Below are 17,982 nucleotides of genomic sequence, written 5' to 3'. Positions count from 1 at the left end.
TTTTTATTTCCTTGCAATACTCCAAACCTACTGGTTTGCCCTTGTGTAAGGGCAGACTCCCACAAAAGGAGAGTTTCATTTTAAGCTTGAAAAGAGCATTGAAATTACATGAAACTGTTTTATTTTTTCTTCAGATGTACTGAAGAAATAGTTCTGTTTGCTTTCCCAGGTAGAGATTTCCCAACAATTGAAGAAAAGTCAATTTTTTTTGTACACAAGTAAAACTGCATATTAAAAAAAAAATCCTTCATCTTATTTAAAATAGATATTAAAAAATCCATATTTGGTCAATGCTTATAAAAAATAAAAGTGTACTGACAGGCCAGTCATTCCACTAAAACTGTTTCTATGTATGTGCCAGTACAGGAGACTTCAAAATGTTTCCTCAACCCCACAGCTGTTGTCTTCTTATATGTTTCTGCAGAAGGCCGCTCCATGTTTCTCCTCTGGCTGAAGTGTTAAGTGGCAGAAAAATGCATCAGAACATGAAAGCATGGCAGGTTTGAAAGTGAGAGTTCAGAGAGTGGCTCAAGTTAAAAGTGAGATGCCTCAGTGTTGCAGTGCTTTTAGCCACCTTGAGATAGCTGGGTACTCAAAATGGAAAAAAGCAATCACTTGCACACAAATAGAGCAAAATCTGCATATTATCATTTAAGGTACAGCCACTTCTGTTAAGATTCCAGACAGCTGAAAATCAAGTTGAAAGAGAAGCCAGTTCTGTGTCCTGCTCCTGCTCCAGGCTCAGTATTTTGTCAAATTTGTATCAAGCAGGCTCCAAATTGGTTAAAACTGAAACCTCCTGATTCTCTGGTGTACTGTGTTACCCCAGGCAATAAGGCTTCACTGCCTGCAGCCTCGCTTTGACAAATAAGAATAAAGTTACTTCTTAAAAGTATTCCTCTTCCCTAGGATAAGTTCGTCATTCTTCTTTCTTGCCTACATGAAACGAGTTTCACTGTAGAGATATTGCACCTCTAGTTGCAGTAACAGGACCTTTCAATAAAAATTACATTAAAAATAGTTCTATCAACATTTTTAGGAGTTCATAAATACAAACAGCCTTCAGCACATTTCGTAAACAGGAATGAACAAAACCAACTGCAAAATATCCCCCCTATTTCTAGGGCTTGTCATTAGAGAAGAGTCTCTGGAAAGAAGACCTGATTTTGAAGACATTCAAGTCAGTCTGTGATAGCTTCAGTGGGACCATCACCTTCTGCAACATGATAAGCAACAGCAGAGGATTGTCCTGAGGGGATGTTTTCTCCTGTATTCTAAAGCTTTTTTCACTTGGTCTTTAGCATCTCCTACATAGTCCTCAACATTTTGCATATTTATCTCAATAACATCAAAAGTGTCCGCCTGCTCCTCCACCAGCAGGGCCACCTGTAGAAAGAGCTCGTGAACTTCCTTAATGCGACCTTCTAGCTTCACCAGCTCCTTGTGCCGCGTCTCTATCTCATTCAAGGCTGCGCGAGCTCCCTTAACATCCGACAAGAGATTCTCAGAGAAGACATCCCATTTGCCTTGCTCAATCATCTCCTCAATCTGGTGACCAGAAACGTCTTTGCCCATGATCTCCAGCTGCCGCTGAATTCGAATCTTGCAGTTCTCCCGCTGGTTCATCTCTGTTGCATTGTAATCAAACATAGCGTCCTGAAATGTGTGCATGAGGTCAACGTAGTGGTTCTTTGCCACCCTGGCAATGACAGACATAGGTCCGTATTTTGTTATTGCATCTTCACAGAAATCTCTCATTACCTGCAGTTTCCTGTGGATGCTTTCTCCACGGCTCTTAATGTCTCTGGCGATACAATTAGTATCCCGTTTGATGCTACTAAGACGGCGCATGGAAGTGAGGAAGCGGGTGTTTTGCTTTCTGAGACGGTTGACATCTGCTTTTAGGTGGTCATTTTCTGTCCGGATGCTCTGTATGTCCTTATGAAGGATTTCCAAAGCATAATCTGTCTCATAAAGGAGAATATCCTGGGGTGAATTTTCATCATCATCACTATCAGAAAACTGTTGGTTGTGTAATCTGGCAAATTCGCGCAGCTCACTTAAACGGTCCTTCATCCTGCCTACAAAACAGGAACAGGAGGAATGAGTTTGAAGTAACTAAAATATTGGTTAAAAGACTTAAAAATTTGTAACTAATAGCTACATCATGGTGATAACTAAATCATAGATAACAAATGTAACTCATCAAAAATATCCCAAAAATACTAGATTTTAAATTTGTTCACAGTATTTTATGCAGTGATGGACATCACATCCAAAACTCTGCTACAACATTGTTCTAGAATATACAAGTTTAGAAACAAAACTGCAGGAAAGAAGACTACAAATCTTGAAGACAAATAAAAAAGAATAGTAGGACAGTCCCAAACTCCCCACAAAATGCCAGTCTTTTACTTGGAGAGGAAAACCAGACTCCTGATAGTAAGCCTTCAGCTATCAGCATCTGTAGACATGTTAATAACTGAATACCTTCCACTTCTGCTCACTAGAGAAATCTCCTCTAGCTCCTGATCCCTCATTACCTCAACTGCCCAAAATGTCACAGGGCTTCCCTCATTCTAAGTTTGCTTTTCCTGGGAGAATACTAAGAAGCCTCTCAGAAACAGAAATGACATTTACTGATACAGTTAGGAAAGAAAAGTTTAAAAAAATGGTGTAGAAAGTATCAAGATGGGGAAAAAAAGAAAAAAAAGGAAAAAAGGAAAAAGAAAAAAAAAACCCCAAACAATTTTAATGTCTCCAGATGTTATCATTGACCATAGAGTATCAGACATCAACAATTAAGAGTGTGGAGCATCTCTCTTATGAGGAGAGACTGCGGGAGCTGGACCTATTTAGTCTAGAAAAGAGAAGACAGAGAGGATCTGATCAACACATAAATACGTCAAAGGCAGGTGATAAGAGGATGGTGCCAGAATCTTGTCAGTGGTGCCCAGCAACACAACAGAGAAAAATGTCAATAAACTAAAACACAAGAAGTTTCATCTCAACGTGAGGAAGAACTTCTCTACACTGAGGGTCGCAGAGGCTGCCCAGGGAGGTCGTGGAGTCTCCCTATCTGGAGGTATTAAAAATCCACTGGACACATTTCTGTGTCACCTGACTTACATGACCCTGTCTTGGCAGGGGTTTGGACTAAAGGATCTCTAAGGTCCCTTTCAACACTAACAATTTTTGATTCAGTGAACTTTGTTTTTACCATTCCTTAAACTTAATAAAAATTAAATATCATCAGCCTTCTACAGAGAGCATAGTAACAACTGGCTCAACAATGATTTCACTTTCTGTTTGTATTTTCTTTGTCAAGCAAACACTGAGTAAAGCTCCTGTGTAATAAATTCATAATTTTGTAAGAGTAGGTCTACCCTTCCTTCCCGAGGAAGAAATGGAGAAGCAAATACATAGTAATTCACAACAGGAAAATGCTGTACTAAATTCATGTGTATACTAATTCTGCAGCATCTCTAAAAATATTGCTTTTTTCTTTCTTTTAATACAACAGTAAAGGTTAAAAAGTCAAACATTTTAAGAAGAGTAAGGTGCTGTCAAGTGTTGCCTTGGATTGCACCACAATGTTGCCTGGACACTGGAAGATCACGCAATTAAACACTGGCCTGTGCACTATCCCTTCCACCAAGTCTCTGCCTAGAGTCTCTATGTGCTGAATAAAAATTGTACAACATAAAATTTAATAGTCATCATTAAGTTCATGCTATCTCATTGACTGTGTTGTTACTGTTCATTTCCTCAGGGATTTGCCCTGCAAAATCTTTGGAAAGTTCCATAAACTCCTACCAGTTGTTTGGGGAAAGGCAGATCTAACAGCCCCACAGTCAGGTTTCAGCCCAGAGTCCTTAAGGACGATAGCGATAGACTCTTGATAATTTACGATGCCCACTTGAGACACTTCTAGCACAATTCTTTGTACCTGGAATCCTCAGAAGTCAGCTCCTTCTGACTTCAGTCACTGCCGCCTCGAGCACTTTGCTGAGCAAGATCGTGAAGGAGCAAGCTGGACATCAGTGAATGAGCACATGGCTCAAGGCCACTTGTGAAGAGCTCCTCTCTAGTGACTAGGACAGCATCACACACAATCTCCGTGATCCAGCCGATCCAGTACAGTCTAGCTGTAAGCGGAACAGAGGGATCAAGTTGCAGTTGCACTTACAATCTTCACCCTGGGTTTTCCCAACTCCCCAGTACTTAGTTCTAAAAGTCTACACTATTTGTATCTATGTACCAAAACTTACATTTAAGGTGGTCAACATTAGTATCTTGTAGCTTTGCATTGAGAACCCGTACCTGTCTGGGATATGTCTCCACAGCTAAAGTGTTCACACTTTTGTCCTAACAAGTGGATGCCGTCTATTTAAGCCTGACTTCAGAGTCTTGCAAAATCAGGCACTTTTTGGCACTTTCTTTCATTCTCCCAAGTCCTGTCTTTTGCTTTTTTTTCCAAAGTGCATCACCTAGCTTGCTTACCACTTCACATTTTCAAGATGCTCTTACCTTATCTACGCACAGTAGCTGGACAGGATGGAAGGATGGGAAGTGAGTAACTTTATGCCAATATTTCAGCATCATATTAGGCCACAAACCCCATAAAATTACAGAGGACACTTGTTCAACTTTATGCTGAACATGCTCAAGAACTCCATAGGTCAGCATTTGCAATATTTGGCCAAAGAGATTTGTGAAGTTCAAGAAAATGTTTAGATTTCAGCTTTCTTGCACACCTTTTGCTCAAGGAACACAGTAAATTTATATGGGTTACTTGGAAACTGTTTGAGGTATTTTGGAAACTGACTTGAGATTTTTTACATAAAGAAAAACAGTAGGCTGGAATGTAACATCACCACAGAAGTTTTTTCCTATTTCTAATTCTCATTTCAAACAAAGGGGAACCAGATCTTCCCAAGAGAGGACAATAACTTCCAAGCTTTTCTTGGATGGTCAGGGACAGGGTTCTGTCAGGGACAGAACTGACACTAAAGAGCTGAAATAAATAAGCAGGGAGAGCAACAGGGACCAACAATTTGAAACATTTCAACTTAACAATCATGGTTTAGAAAAGCTGGCCTCCTTTGTCAGATGCTGTTGTTACTCAGCAAAGTTTGCATCTACATATACGTTGATTGTATTGCCTGTAATTTGAACAGCAATATAGTAATACACAGTACATGCCTGGTTGTTAGGGATAGCCTCAGACCTTAGTCTGTAAAATGAGTGTTACTATCTCCCTTCATACAGTGCCTGGTGCAGCAGTAGAAGTTGGGCTGGGAAGCAGCTCTGCAGGACCTCGGTGTGCTGGTAGGCGTGAAGGGAAACATGAGCCATGCATCCAGGGTGGAGCAGCAAAAGTGAGGAAGGAAAGGGACCCCTCCTGTCTGACACTTGAGAGACCACATCTGGAGTGTTACACAGACACACTGGGATGAGCCCGGGGGGGTACAGAGGTGGTCAGAGGTGCTGGAGCACCTGACATATGAAGAGAGACTGAGTTGGGAATGTTCAGCCTGAGAAAGAGGAAGCTCAAGAAAGATTGTGTTGCCATCACTAACTGCTTAATGCAAGGCATTTTCCCTTCATTGAAATGTACAGCAATAGCACAAGATGCAACAGACCTACATGGAAACAAGAGAAGAGCCAGCCAGATATGAGATGTGGGGAAAGGAAAAAATAAGAAAAACCCCAAACATTTAGAAGCCATGGAAAAGGTGCCCAGAAAAGTTTTGGAATCAGCATTCTTGAAGATATTTAAAACTCTACTTGACACGGCCCTCAGCAACCTAAACTGCCTGTGTGTGTTTTGAGTAGGCCTGGATTAGACAATGTTCAAAGCTCCAGTCTAAATTGTTCTGGTAATCAGCCTTAGACAAAAAGTTTGCTAAGCTGACCATGAACATTAAATATATTCAACTACTTCCCAAGTCTATAGAAAAGACATCTAACACATTAGAATATAAAGACAGCAACTACTCTGGAGTAAAACTGTAAGTGTATAACTGCCTTAATTCTAAGAGTGTTAGGTTTAATAGATTAGCTGTCAGTTTTATTTTATTTTAAAATGCTATGTATATCAGATTGGAACATGTACTTCATTTGTATTTTTGGGCTAGATAAATCTGTCCTTGCAAATATGAAGTTGCTTCTTCCAGTCCATCATGATGTGTACACCCAAACACACACGCAGGAAATACAGGCCAGGTGATGACTGTAGAGATTACAACTTTGAAGGCAGATACCCAGCAAGTACAGTCAGCTGAGGGCATGTTCTGTGCTCATCTTTTCATGTTACTGTGCTGCTTACTGGTATTAATCACCACAGTGACAAGCTTTCCCATGATGCATGAGAAACATACAAATTGTCCTGTTGCAATAAGACTGCAGCCCCAGACAACTGTGTATGACATGGGATTTCAGACAAGAAAGAAAATCCACTCTAAAAATCAAAACCTATGCATATGCATACACCCCCTTTCTGTTAGCCCCATATACATACAAAAGGGAGTCCTACAAACATTGCCTAACATTGCCATGCAAATGTTCTGAAGCCTGTTAACTATGGAGAAATAATCTAAGGATAAAAATTATTTCTATAGAAACAAGTGAATTACACACTTATGTTTATCTTAGCTTTAATATTTGTATATCCACACTCTATCCCCATAGGGGCTGCTCACTTAGGAGTTGGGCTCAATGATCCTTGTGTGTTCCTTCTAGCTCAGGATATTCTGTGATTCTGTGATCAGAGTCTGGGGACAAATGGTGAAATGATGAAGCAGTTTCAGCACAGCATCCATATTTCATGGCCAGCTGCTGGGACAGAAGGCAGTGTACCTTTTTTCTTCTTGCAGCATTCAAAAATTCAGCTGCTACTTAATACCATCTTGTGGCTTACTAAAAGTCTAGTCAGTAATCTTTTCAGCCTTGAGTAGGGCCTTACAAGATGAAGCTTTTACTTCAGTTGTTTGAGGAACAACAGATATTTCAAAACAAGTCAGTCAAAAATAATTTCTGTCAGTAGTTCTTCTTGCCCTTGGAAGGTAAAAGGAACCCACGTGGCTTATCCTGCTCTGAATTGCATGTGATTTTTATCTCATGACACACAACAGACGTGACCCAAAAAACAAGTGGTGAACAATTAGGAAATAACCTGCTCTTAGGCAAAATTACTTCATAGCTAAGTGTGTGTCAGCACATTTCAGTGACTTCCCATATGGCTCGTAGAGCATGTAGTATTGATGGAAATCTACTCAGATGGACTTGCTGAATTGAACACACTGCATTCCAAGGCAAATAGAGTGCTGCTGTTGTATTAAAATAAAAGTCATGCATAGGTAAAAAAAAACTGTTAAATTTAACAGAAGACTTTTGTTTAAGAGTTGGAATCTCAGATTTAATAATTTTCTAGTAACTATCTGTTTAGTAAACAATTGTCTTTGACCAGAATTAATATTTTTGCTTGGTATGTGTTGCCCAATAATAGATTTGACAATATTAATTAACTTGGGAAAACTACTTTTTTTTTAACAGCAAGGTTTTCATCCTTCCAGAAGAGTAATTGGCTTATAGCAGAGTACTATACTATAGCAGAGTCATCTTTTTAGTCCAAATTCCCTGTCTTCCCAACCATGCCCATCACACGTGGCACAGCAGTCTTGATTTTTCAAATTACTCATATTTTTTTATCTCTTCTCTTTTGTAAGAGCCTGAAACAACAACAACAAAAACAATAATCTAATGATTAGGACAGTTTGCCTTCTCAAGCTTTTCTAATCACGTATGCGTACTAACTCCAAGATTAACAACCATGACAGAGATCAGCAGTTCAAAATCTTTTCTTTTTGTGGCCTCACTGAAAGGAAGTTATCCTCACTGGAATTTCTTGGATTTCAAAATGTTTAAAAATAGACAAAATTTATTCAGGAATTAAAATCCATCAGCTAGCACTGAATGCCAGTTATAAAGCTACAGAAGTCCATCAAGAAGTTCCAAGTGTATATGAAGACTACACTACCCAGCTCATATGCTCATCAAAGCCTGTGTACAGCAGAAGACCACCTTTATACTTTCCGTCACCCTAGAGAAAAATATGTCAATTACAAATGTCTCAGGATATTATTTTTTCCCAAAAAATCCCTGTCCTGTGTCAGGACAAGTTATTTATTAACAGCTGATCTATTCAGGGAAGTAGGGATGACTCCATTCTTTACAGGCTACTTCTGCATCTGGCAGAAACTCCAAGTCTCCAGTGGTTCCTTTCCTATCATAAAGTCTAGGAAAAACCTAGGGGTGAAAAATTAATTCAGATTGTTGCCTCTAATTCAAAGAAATGAGACAGTAATTGCTAGAATACTGATAGCTTTGGAGGTTCTTCTGTGACTTATCTCAGTTTCTTTACCAGTATTCAATCTCTTCAACAGAAAAGAACTCTCAGTTTTTGTACTACAACATAATATAAATTGAAGGATCTAGGGTGCATCTCATACTTCTCAGATGTATTGAATACAGTTAACTATCCTGGTGTTTTCTGTGGACTGGTTATCAGCTTTTTGTATCAAAAATCAGATATTTGTATCAAAACTAGGCGACATTGCTGGTGGGCATTAAATGCACTATAATATGCCATTTTTCACATATTTATGACAAGACTGAGAAAAAAATCTGATGTTCTGATGTTTTAACTTATTATTACTCAGCAGCCATGAGAGTAAACATTATTACTGCATTGGAGAGGTCAGCTTGTTTTACATGGATTGACTGCTAATATTTACTAGGTTGTCTAAATTTACACTGGAGAGCTATGGATCACCACTGACAAATTTTCAATAGTGGACGGATAAAATGAATTCTCAGTGTCTCCTTTTGACATTTTCCTCACAAGTCACATAAATGAGCAATTGTAACTGGATTTGGTGTTGTTTGGGTGGGGTGGGGAGCAGTGGTAACAGGGCTATAGACAAAAAAAGTTTCTCCATCTTCACTGGTTTGCAACACCAAGGTCTTCAGGTAAAATTGGCCTAGATAGAGACAAGGGGGGTGTGAACTGTACCTCCAATGGCTTGGCAAATGGTTAAGATAGATCCATACCCCTTAATATAAACAGTGAGACAGCCACTCATGCATTTCTTGGCAGTTAGTACAGCTCGGCATCATTACAGGTCCCCGTGCAGGGCAATCAGCCAGCACACTCACAGGCAGTGCTGGCACTATAGCACCAGGAGAATATACATTATCTAATTCATCACCTCGGCTTCCCTGGAACACATTGGCTCAGCGAAATAGCTGTGTACATACCACATGCACATAACTACTATTGCTACCACACTGTGGTATTTGTAAGTGATTAAGACATTATGTTGGTATGCAAATAGAAATATGAGGTCGCATGTGATCATCAGTCAGAAGAAACGAGTTCTACTGACGTTTTTAAATTAGCACAACTGCATTATTTTTTGAAAAGCACATATATTTAAGGCTCGTGATAAAGTGTTACAATCTGAGGCCAAGTACTCTTGACTTTAAAAAAAATCCTTTGAGGTTAAATACAAGGTGTTTTCTTGGTATTTGGTCATGTGGGCTGGTACACATGAGGCTCAGTTTGGGATTCTATTGCAAACTCTACACAACTGTATCTGCACCAAACTGGTTCCAGCCAGGAAATAACCCCTATAGCCAGCCACACATGTGTACCCACAGCCTCAGCCCCAGGATGTGTCAGGCTTTATGGCAGTTACACTACTTAGCAGCTCGTGGGTGTTTACAGGCCCATTCAAAGCACCAGTGAAGTTGAGACAAGATATAGATGTAATTAGGGACACACCTGATTTGGCATATAAAAAGCTCAAACAAGCTTTATTCTTGCTTTCAAAAATAAGTGAGTTGTCAATACCACAGAAAACAGCACAGAGAAAAGGCATAGCAGAAAAAGCTGGACCATGCAGGAATTCCTTCACTTTTGTGAACATGAGTTTGTTGAGAATAATCCTAGCAATTAATGGGTTAACTGCCATAGCAGATCAGCAAAAGCTGTAGTTTTATCTAGATGTAAGTGCCAAGCACTGTGTGAGAGCTCTTGCTGATTGTGTAGAGTGTCTTGATATCTCATCTAGCCTACCAAAGCAGAGATAAAAACCAAATTGCTTCACTCCCCTCACGTAGAGCCCCCCACTACCCAAGGGGGGGTTCCCAGGTGCCAGCCCTCGGCTGCTCCCTGGGAATTATGTTCCTCACCAGAGTTGGTTCATGGCCACATCTTGGGGAATAACCCAAAATGCAAGCATAACCAAAAATGGCTTCACTGCAACAAGTGGTAACCCCAGATTTGGCACTGAGATGGGTTTACTGGATCAAGTTAACATTGCCTCAGTAACTTCTGCACCATGCTTTGCCATCCCTGAATTACAGGAATGACCAGAGTCAAAGAAAATTGATGGGCCAGATAGTAGAAAAGTGTATCTGACCCAACACCTTCATATCTGACTCAGCAGTTATCTTCTCACCATCAGAACTGGTTTTGAACCTATCAGCACTAGGATGGGTATCTGTCACACTCAGAGATTATCCATATTTTCCATTAGTGACTTGGAGAGTGAAACCAAACATGAGCTTGTACAGTCTCCAGGCGACACTGAACTGGAAGAGAGCAGAAGTAAGCATTTGGTGAGGGCAGGGGAGGAGAAATCATGAGAATTTAAGGTGATCTTGACAGTAAGAGAAGAATTAACAAAAAGAAAACGAAATTCAATATAGTCAAGCCTGGCACATTTAGATAAAATTATTCACACAAATATAAAGTAGGAAACACCTAGTTTGGCAGCAGGAAGGCATTGGTGAGGTTATACCTGATTGCAAGCCAGAAAACAGGCTCACAATATAGGGTCATTGTAAAAAAAACCAAAACCTCATGTCTTAAATGACAGATGGCTTGGGAAGGACTGGTTTTACTCTGCTTGGTGTAGATAAGGCCTCAGTTGGAAAAATACATCCTGAAACAGTTATCACATTAGGAAAGTCAAAGGGAGCATATTTGGCATATAATTGTCACCAAACATTTTAGAAAATACACTCCTGGAGAAAGAGGAGCAGAAGGAATTATCTTCATTTAATTCAGAAGACCAGGGAGGGAGACACAGTACTCCGAGACATGAAAGGAGTTTTCTATGGAAAGGAAAATGGTCAGTTTGATCCCTGTGTTGACACTGGAAACACACAAAGTAATCCATTTCTTTCACAAGGCCTATGTTGAACTGGCTGTGACTTGCTGAAAATTGGACCATTTCTCTGTGGAAGCACTGTGGGACCTTCTTCCTTGACAGAAAGAGAGAAGATACAGAAAGCCTTCTTAGGCCTGGTTTGGGTGCACAGCTCCAGTGCACCAATGGATAAAGCAACATCTTACAGTCCTACAGTGGCCCTGCATTCCCAGGATTTGTTCCATGCTCTCACCCCCAGTGTCACTGTCAGTCCAGTACAAAGTGTGTGTTCACAGAAGAGCTGCCCATGCTAGGGAGAAATTTAGGTGACTCTTTTCATGCAGCAGATTATCTTCCTTCTCTATTATTTATGCACCAGTGGCAACTACCATTTCTCCTCCTGAAGCAGGTCTTGGATACTGTTAGTATTAGTATACTGTTAGTATAGTGAAAGATGTCAGACATGGAGCCTCATCCCACAGCACCCAAATTCTCAGCACTCAGAGAATGCAGTTGCATTCCATAGCATCATGTTTACCTGCAGTGCCCAGAAGGTACTACATTTTACTCATTTTAATGTCTCAAGAGATTTTCTGTACCATGCTTACATTCTTCATGGAGATGACTTTCAACAACAGAGTTTAGCTTGCAGTTTTAGCCTCAGCCAAAACACCAGATAACATATGACTGAACATGCAATTTCAGTTTCAGAGCAGTCAGAGAAAAAAGGTCATCGGAGGAGTTGGACACCTAAACCATCCTTTCCTAATGATGACATTTATTCTGTTCATTTGTTAGACTTCTGGTCTATTTTGAATAAAAAAAAAATTATGGTCATCTTGTAGTCTCTCACCACTTTTTAAATAGTGAGTATCAGCACTGGTAAGAAAGCATCATCATTCAAATAGTATTCTCATCCTAAAAAGTCATAGTTTGCCATTTTGATACCTGACAGCTTAAAAGACAGTTGCTAAAATACCCTCTAAAGAAGAGGAACAAGAAGTGCAAGCATCCATTTTTAGCAGTGCTGTTATTGTAGTAATTTCCTTTCTCAGTATCAGTGTGACATGCAGTTATCTCAGACATACATGAGGGCCAGTTCTTCTTGGGAGGAAGGAAATGAGTATCAATTTAATCAGAAGCAATCAAAAAACGCTAACTTTTGCACCCACTTCTAGATCTGGCCACGATAACACTCAAGAACGAAGGAAAAGCTATTATATTTTGCATATAAACCAAATTTCTGTAAAATCTGCTGTGGAGCTATTCATAACCATGTATGAATAAAATGTTAATACTCATTAAACCAGACAAACAAGGCAGTGGAAATACAAACATCTGATGTGACTGGATGAGAAGACACATATTTGAAAGTGCCTCTGTTTTTCTCTCATCCTGTGAAAACCCAGCCATCCCTTTTGCATTCCATGCGGACCCAAAAGCCCAGTCCGCATTTCCTATAATCTCTCCTGCCTCCGGGCTTCAAACCTCACGACTCGATTCAAAAGGGGCAGTTTCCTCTACTCTTAGGCAAAACCGAGGTGCCGAGCGCCCCTCATGCCCGACAAAGGGAGGCTAGCCCGGGCTCCGGCGCTGCCAGCACTGCCCTCCCTCCGGCAGCAGCTCAGGGCGCCTCGGCGTCCGGGAACTCCAGCTGATGCTCAGGGGAGCTCGGGAATACGGCTGTGCCCGGGCTGAAGAAACCAAACCCTGCCTGGCCCCCGAGGTAAGCTCTGTCTCGTCCTCCCCCATCCCGGCAGGTACTCACCCCCGGCAGGGCAGTCCGGCCGGTCCTGTGTCGCTCCGCCCGCGCCGCTCCCCGAGGTGCCGGTGCCGCTCCCCGAGGTGCCGGTGCCAGTGCCGGTGCCGCTCCCCGAAGTGCCGGTGCCGCTCCCCGAGGTGCCGGTGCCGGTGCCACTCCCCGAGGTGCCGGTGCCGGTGCCGCTCCCCGAGGTGCCGGTACCGGTGCCCCCGCAGCGCCCGTGCCGTCGAGGCGAGCGCTCATCCCCGCGGAGCGCCCCGCCCCTCCGACCAACTCGCCCGCCTATTGGCTGCGAGGGTCTGATTTGCATGGCGGCGCCCCGCCCACTCCTGGGCCGCGCCCTCCCGGGCCCGGGGGAAGACGCGCGGTCTGCGTCGCTGCCCAGAGCGGGGAAAATCCGTCCCGTGGGTGCCGGGAAACGTGGGCGCGGTGAGCTGGCCCGTCTCTTCGCCATCGTCCCCGTGGATCTGCCCTGACCTTTCTTGTCCTCGCCTCCTCGCCGGCAAGCGGGGGCTTTCCGTCTCTGATGCTGTAATTCAAATTGCCGCTGCTTAGTGTACGGAAGATGTGCTCTTCACTTCATGCTTCAGAGTTTGGCTCAAATTGAGTCCTTTTTTGCGTTGTGACTGCCTGAGGAAAAAAACCCAGCAGCTTCCCCATCATTCTAACTGGGAAAAAAACCTAACAAAACTCTGGTGTCACAATGTTTGGTACACGGTAATCATACACATTAATTAGTCACACAAGTAGTTATAGAGATTGTTCAGGTCTTTCTGAAACGGGAAGCTTTTGCTTTTCTTGAAAATCTTGTACATGTACTTTTTTTTCTCCTTTTCATCATAAAGCTTGAATGTAATCTGAATCTAAAAATTTTAAAATATAGAAGTTACTTTTTTGTTGGTGCTGAGAAGTAGCTGAAAGAGCAACGGTGCTTTCCTGAGCAGTCATCAGTTACAAGGCTCCAAAATTTCTTACATTGCATCAGTCCCACCCTGCATGACCGAGAATAAATTCTGTCATGATGGAGACAATTGCAGAGATGTAAGAAGCTTCCTCCCTCCTTATTTTCTATGCTGTTTTTGTGTCAGGAAAAAGAAATATTTAAAAGGAAAATATTTGAGGTTTTACGGTTAAAGGTAAGTTTAAAATATATCTGACAGAAAGGCTCCTTTACTTTGAAAAATCCAGGACTGCCCTGGGCACTTTGCTGGGATTTTTCTCTTAGGCCTTGATGCTGGAGACAAATTTAGGTGGGTGGGTCTCACAAGTTCCCTAAAACTACCTGAAGGTAATGAATTGTGAGTGGGTTTTCTCTTCCAGGCTGCTGCTTTGTGAGACCAGCTGCAGCATCCTCACATGTGGGCAGGCAGTTTTCTCCTTGCCACTGGACCACAGAGAGCAAATGGGCCTTTAGTGTTGTTTGGTGTTGTTAACGCAATTGGAGTTGGAATAGAGCTGGGTGCCAATGTAATGTCATGGGTAATCAAAGGTACAGGCTGCTTTGTGTGGCATGGAACAACAATTACAAACTAACCTGCTGCTGTTGCAGCAGAGGCAAAGCTATGGGTGCATTGATTAATGTGTCTGATTATCCTGTCAAGAGCAAAATGCTCATCCAGAAACATCTGGTATCTTCCCTGTAATTCATGTGGAGGATATGGCAGACCAAAGAGATGACTGTCAAGCCTCCCCTGCTTTAGGAGAGATTTCAGTAAAAATTTCAGTAGCTGAGTAGCAGGCAAGGTAGCAATATTGTTAAAATATTAGTCTTCTTAGAAACGAATGGAGAGTGAGAGAAATTTATTATTTCTACAGATTCTGCCACCTAGATGAGATAATGTTAAAAAAGGTGCAAAACTCTAATAAAAATCTTGCTAATTAAGCTACACAAATAGGTAGCTAAAAAAATCACCATTGCCAAACAAGTATCCTGAAGTGCTTGAGTGTATTATGTTGCTAGATCTTACAAAAGGTGTCCATTTGCATGGTGTTATAAGAAACAAAACCAGATGAGTCATATGAAAAGATGGTTCTGTCATCATATGTACCAAAGACACTTGTTTTGGGTTATTATGCTCATTTCAATCTCTTCTGAAATAACATGAACAGTGTAGATTGATAATGGAAATGATTAGACAGAGGAAAGTGATTTTCCAAAATAAGAGATAAAGAATTTTCAGTCTTGTAATCTTATTCTCCTGTGAGTCCTGAGCAGCATTACATATTGAGCTACAAAAGCAACATGGTAATTTTTTTCACTTTCTGCTATCTCTTATTATAAGAGAAACTCTAGTTTACCAGTGAAAGTAAATACTCAATTTTCATAGATAAAGGCAGAACTCATTAGTATTGGGATCACAGATGCCAATAAGTTTCTAAAGGAGTTTGGGCAATATAAATGTACTGTACATCTGCAGACAGTAAGCCACTCTTTCAGTTCTTTTTTCTTTTTCCTGAAGTTGCATTTTTTTCTTCCTTGAAAACTTCTAATCCTGACCTAGGTCTTGAGTGATTGCTTTGAATGAGCCAGGTTTTGCTTCCTGATCTCTCATCGGTAGACAGAGCACAGGCATAATTACTTTCAATTCACATAAATGTGTAGTGAAAAGTAATATATAAATTGCTTGGACTCTCATGTATGTTAAAATACCATGAGGATGTGTCTGGTTTCAAGGACAATTCATTGCATGAGAAAGACCCATCATCTTTCTGCTTTGGTGTGTGATGCTTCTAAAGATATTTCCAGCCAGGAAATTAATTTTCTTCCAAAGCCCAAGAAATTAGAAATTATGTGGACATGTAGATTTCTCTTTGCTACCACTTGCTAACATCTCAGGGCATCAGGGAACTCTGGATAATGTCAATTTTTGGGAAGAGCAGTTTCACTGGGCAGCTTACATACAGGTGACATACAGAGCCCTGTTGTTCTGGAGCTTACCCATCTCTACAAAAGCAGTTTGTACCCATAACATCGGTACTAGTTTCAGTATGAAGTTGTAGTAGTGTCAATCTATAATAATAGACACTTGTGAAATGTTTAGCTAAAACCAGAGCAAATTGCTACCAGTTCAGTTGTGTATCCTAGAGCCACTTCTCAGACACATAAAATTCACGTACACTTTTCTGGATGTGCAGTACACATGAGCCTCTTCTAAGCTGGAATCAGATTTGATGTAATCTAGCTCACATTAATTCAATCAAAGTAATGATTCATGGTCCTGGACAATTAACTTTTTTCTTTTTAACCTCATGGATCAGTAGAGTCATTCTGACATGATTTATCAATTGCCAAGATGAGTTGAAGGGAGACACCAAAAGATTAGGCTAGAAATTTCTTTAACTATATTCATTTACCAGAAAAACTGAATATTCAGCTGTGATGCTTCCAGCTTGAGAAAGGTCCAACATTCCTGCTCTGTCTTTTCATATTTCATTGTAACCTCTCACAAAAGCTACTGATGTTACAGAACAACTTCATCAATAAATGTTGCTGATGTAAAGAGATTCTTCCTTGCTACATGAAGAATAGAGTGCTGAAAAGAATTCAGAAGCCAAGTATCTCCACAGGTAGCTAAATCCACCTTAATTCTTTGTTGAAGCCCATGGAGATATTTGGATTTACATAGGGATAACATAGTGCTCTAGGTACTGAGCCCTGCAGGTGTTTTTCTTTTTGCTTTTCTTTTCTCTCCTTCATTAGGAAGGAAGACGAGTGCTACAAAAGGATGAAGTGTTGAAAGTTGTGCAGATGTAATTGCTGTGGAGTCAGAGGATGCCCTGTGCCAGGGCCTTCTCTCTTGCTTATTTAGGAAAGGATTTAACATTCTTCTACAATCATTCCCCAAAGGCATGTGAAGCCAGCCTTGGGTGTATTGCCCCTGAATTCCTTCTGAACCACAACTTGGCACTCATGTATGGCTCTGAAAGTTCATTACCCATACACGAGTTCTTAATCTAGTTAGGGCTGTATGAAATGCCAGATTGGATGCACAGGAAATAGCCCTGGGACTTCAGAGATGATGGCAGGTGCCAGCATGTTTTATTAAGCTAGTAACCAATAAATGAACAAATTCAAAATGCTTTCACATGATGGATGTAAACACGCATGGTTAACTGGAGCCAATGGAACAGTACTGATTTCTGGGAACTGAAGGCATGGTTGATTATCAAGTAAGCCACTGGATTTCTCTGCTGCTGTCACAGCTTTTGAATGCAAGAGCAGAGCCCATAGGTCACATCAGTTGGCCTAATGAGAAGTTTTATCTAATCCTGTTCCTGTACTTCACTAAAGGTGTGTATTCTAACTCCTGTTATCAGACAGGAGTGAGGTATTTTTTTCTGCACATTTACATGCTCAAAGACTGAGATCAGTTAACTTCTGCAGTACAGGGAGCACTTTGCAACCTGTCACACCAGAGACAAGCACATCTTTATGTGATTCAAGAGGGATAAAAGGGGAGGAAGGCACATAGCAGGCACTCAGATTTGGGTTTAGTCCCAGTAACAGCAGATTATAGGGCAAGTTGATATTGACAAAAAATACATGCTCTATTTTTCACTCATCAGTACTCTCTGAGCAGGAAATGGCTAGGTTGTATATTAGGTATAAAGGCAGAAGTACCTGGGCAGTAATAAAGAGGGTTGGGTTTGTTTTTTCCCCAGAGGTTAAAAGCCTGAGATGGCTTAGAAGGGTGAAGCAAACAGTAAATAGACCTTCACAAAGAGAGTTATTGCAAAATGAGGACATTTCCATAGCTTTTTTTGAGCATCCTTTTCATATTAGTCATTCATAGAAAAGGTGTTGCTTTCTAAAACTCATCAAGTTTTGATGAAATAAAACAATTCTATCCTAGAATTGTGTGAACATAAAATTTATACAGCCGTGTAGATGGATCACCTTATTCATGCTGCCAGTGCTTTTCAACAAGCAATATAACATCCAGAAAGTGGTGGGGAGCCTGCCCAAAGTGCACTGGGAGTTCCTGTACCATGCAGACTACC

At 41.0% G+C, this 17,982-nt stretch overlaps 1 protein-coding gene across 3 annotated transcripts; it reads right to left on the bottom strand.

Moving 5' to 3' along the window:
* Positions 1 to 228: 228 nt before the first annotated feature.
* Positions 229 to 13,075, bottom strand: STX11 (syntaxin 11). 3 transcript variants are annotated; one of them, XM_038133776.1, is made up of 4 exons: positions 12,988 to 13,075; positions 3,950 to 4,148; positions 1,762 to 2,081; positions 229 to 1,656 (listed from the first exon to the last, which is right to left on the bottom strand). In XM_038133776.1, exons 3-4 carry the CDS (start codon positions 2,074 to 2,076, stop codon positions 1,210 to 1,212), a joined length of 762 nt encoding a protein of 253 aa, XP_037989704.1. In that variant the 5' UTR covers positions 2,077 to 2,081; positions 3,950 to 4,148; positions 12,988 to 13,075; the 3' UTR covers positions 229 to 1,209. The 3 variants fall into 3 exon arrangements, with proteins under 3 accessions (XP_037989704.1, XP_037989702.1, XP_037989703.1); XM_038133774.1 differs by having other exon boundaries at positions 229 to 2,081; XM_038133775.1 differs by lacking the exon at positions 3,950 to 4,148 and having other exon boundaries at positions 229 to 2,081; positions 12,988 to 13,035.
* Positions 13,076 to 17,982: the final 4,907 nt, after the last annotated feature.

This window comes from Motacilla alba, chromosome 3, assembly GCF_015832195.1.
Source record: "Motacilla alba alba isolate MOTALB_02 chromosome 3, Motacilla_alba_V1.0_pri, whole genome shotgun sequence".
Classification (NCBI taxonomy): domain Eukaryota; kingdom Metazoa; phylum Chordata; class Aves; order Passeriformes; family Motacillidae; genus Motacilla; species Motacilla alba.
This window is presented reverse-complemented; position numbering and strand designations above follow the sequence as displayed.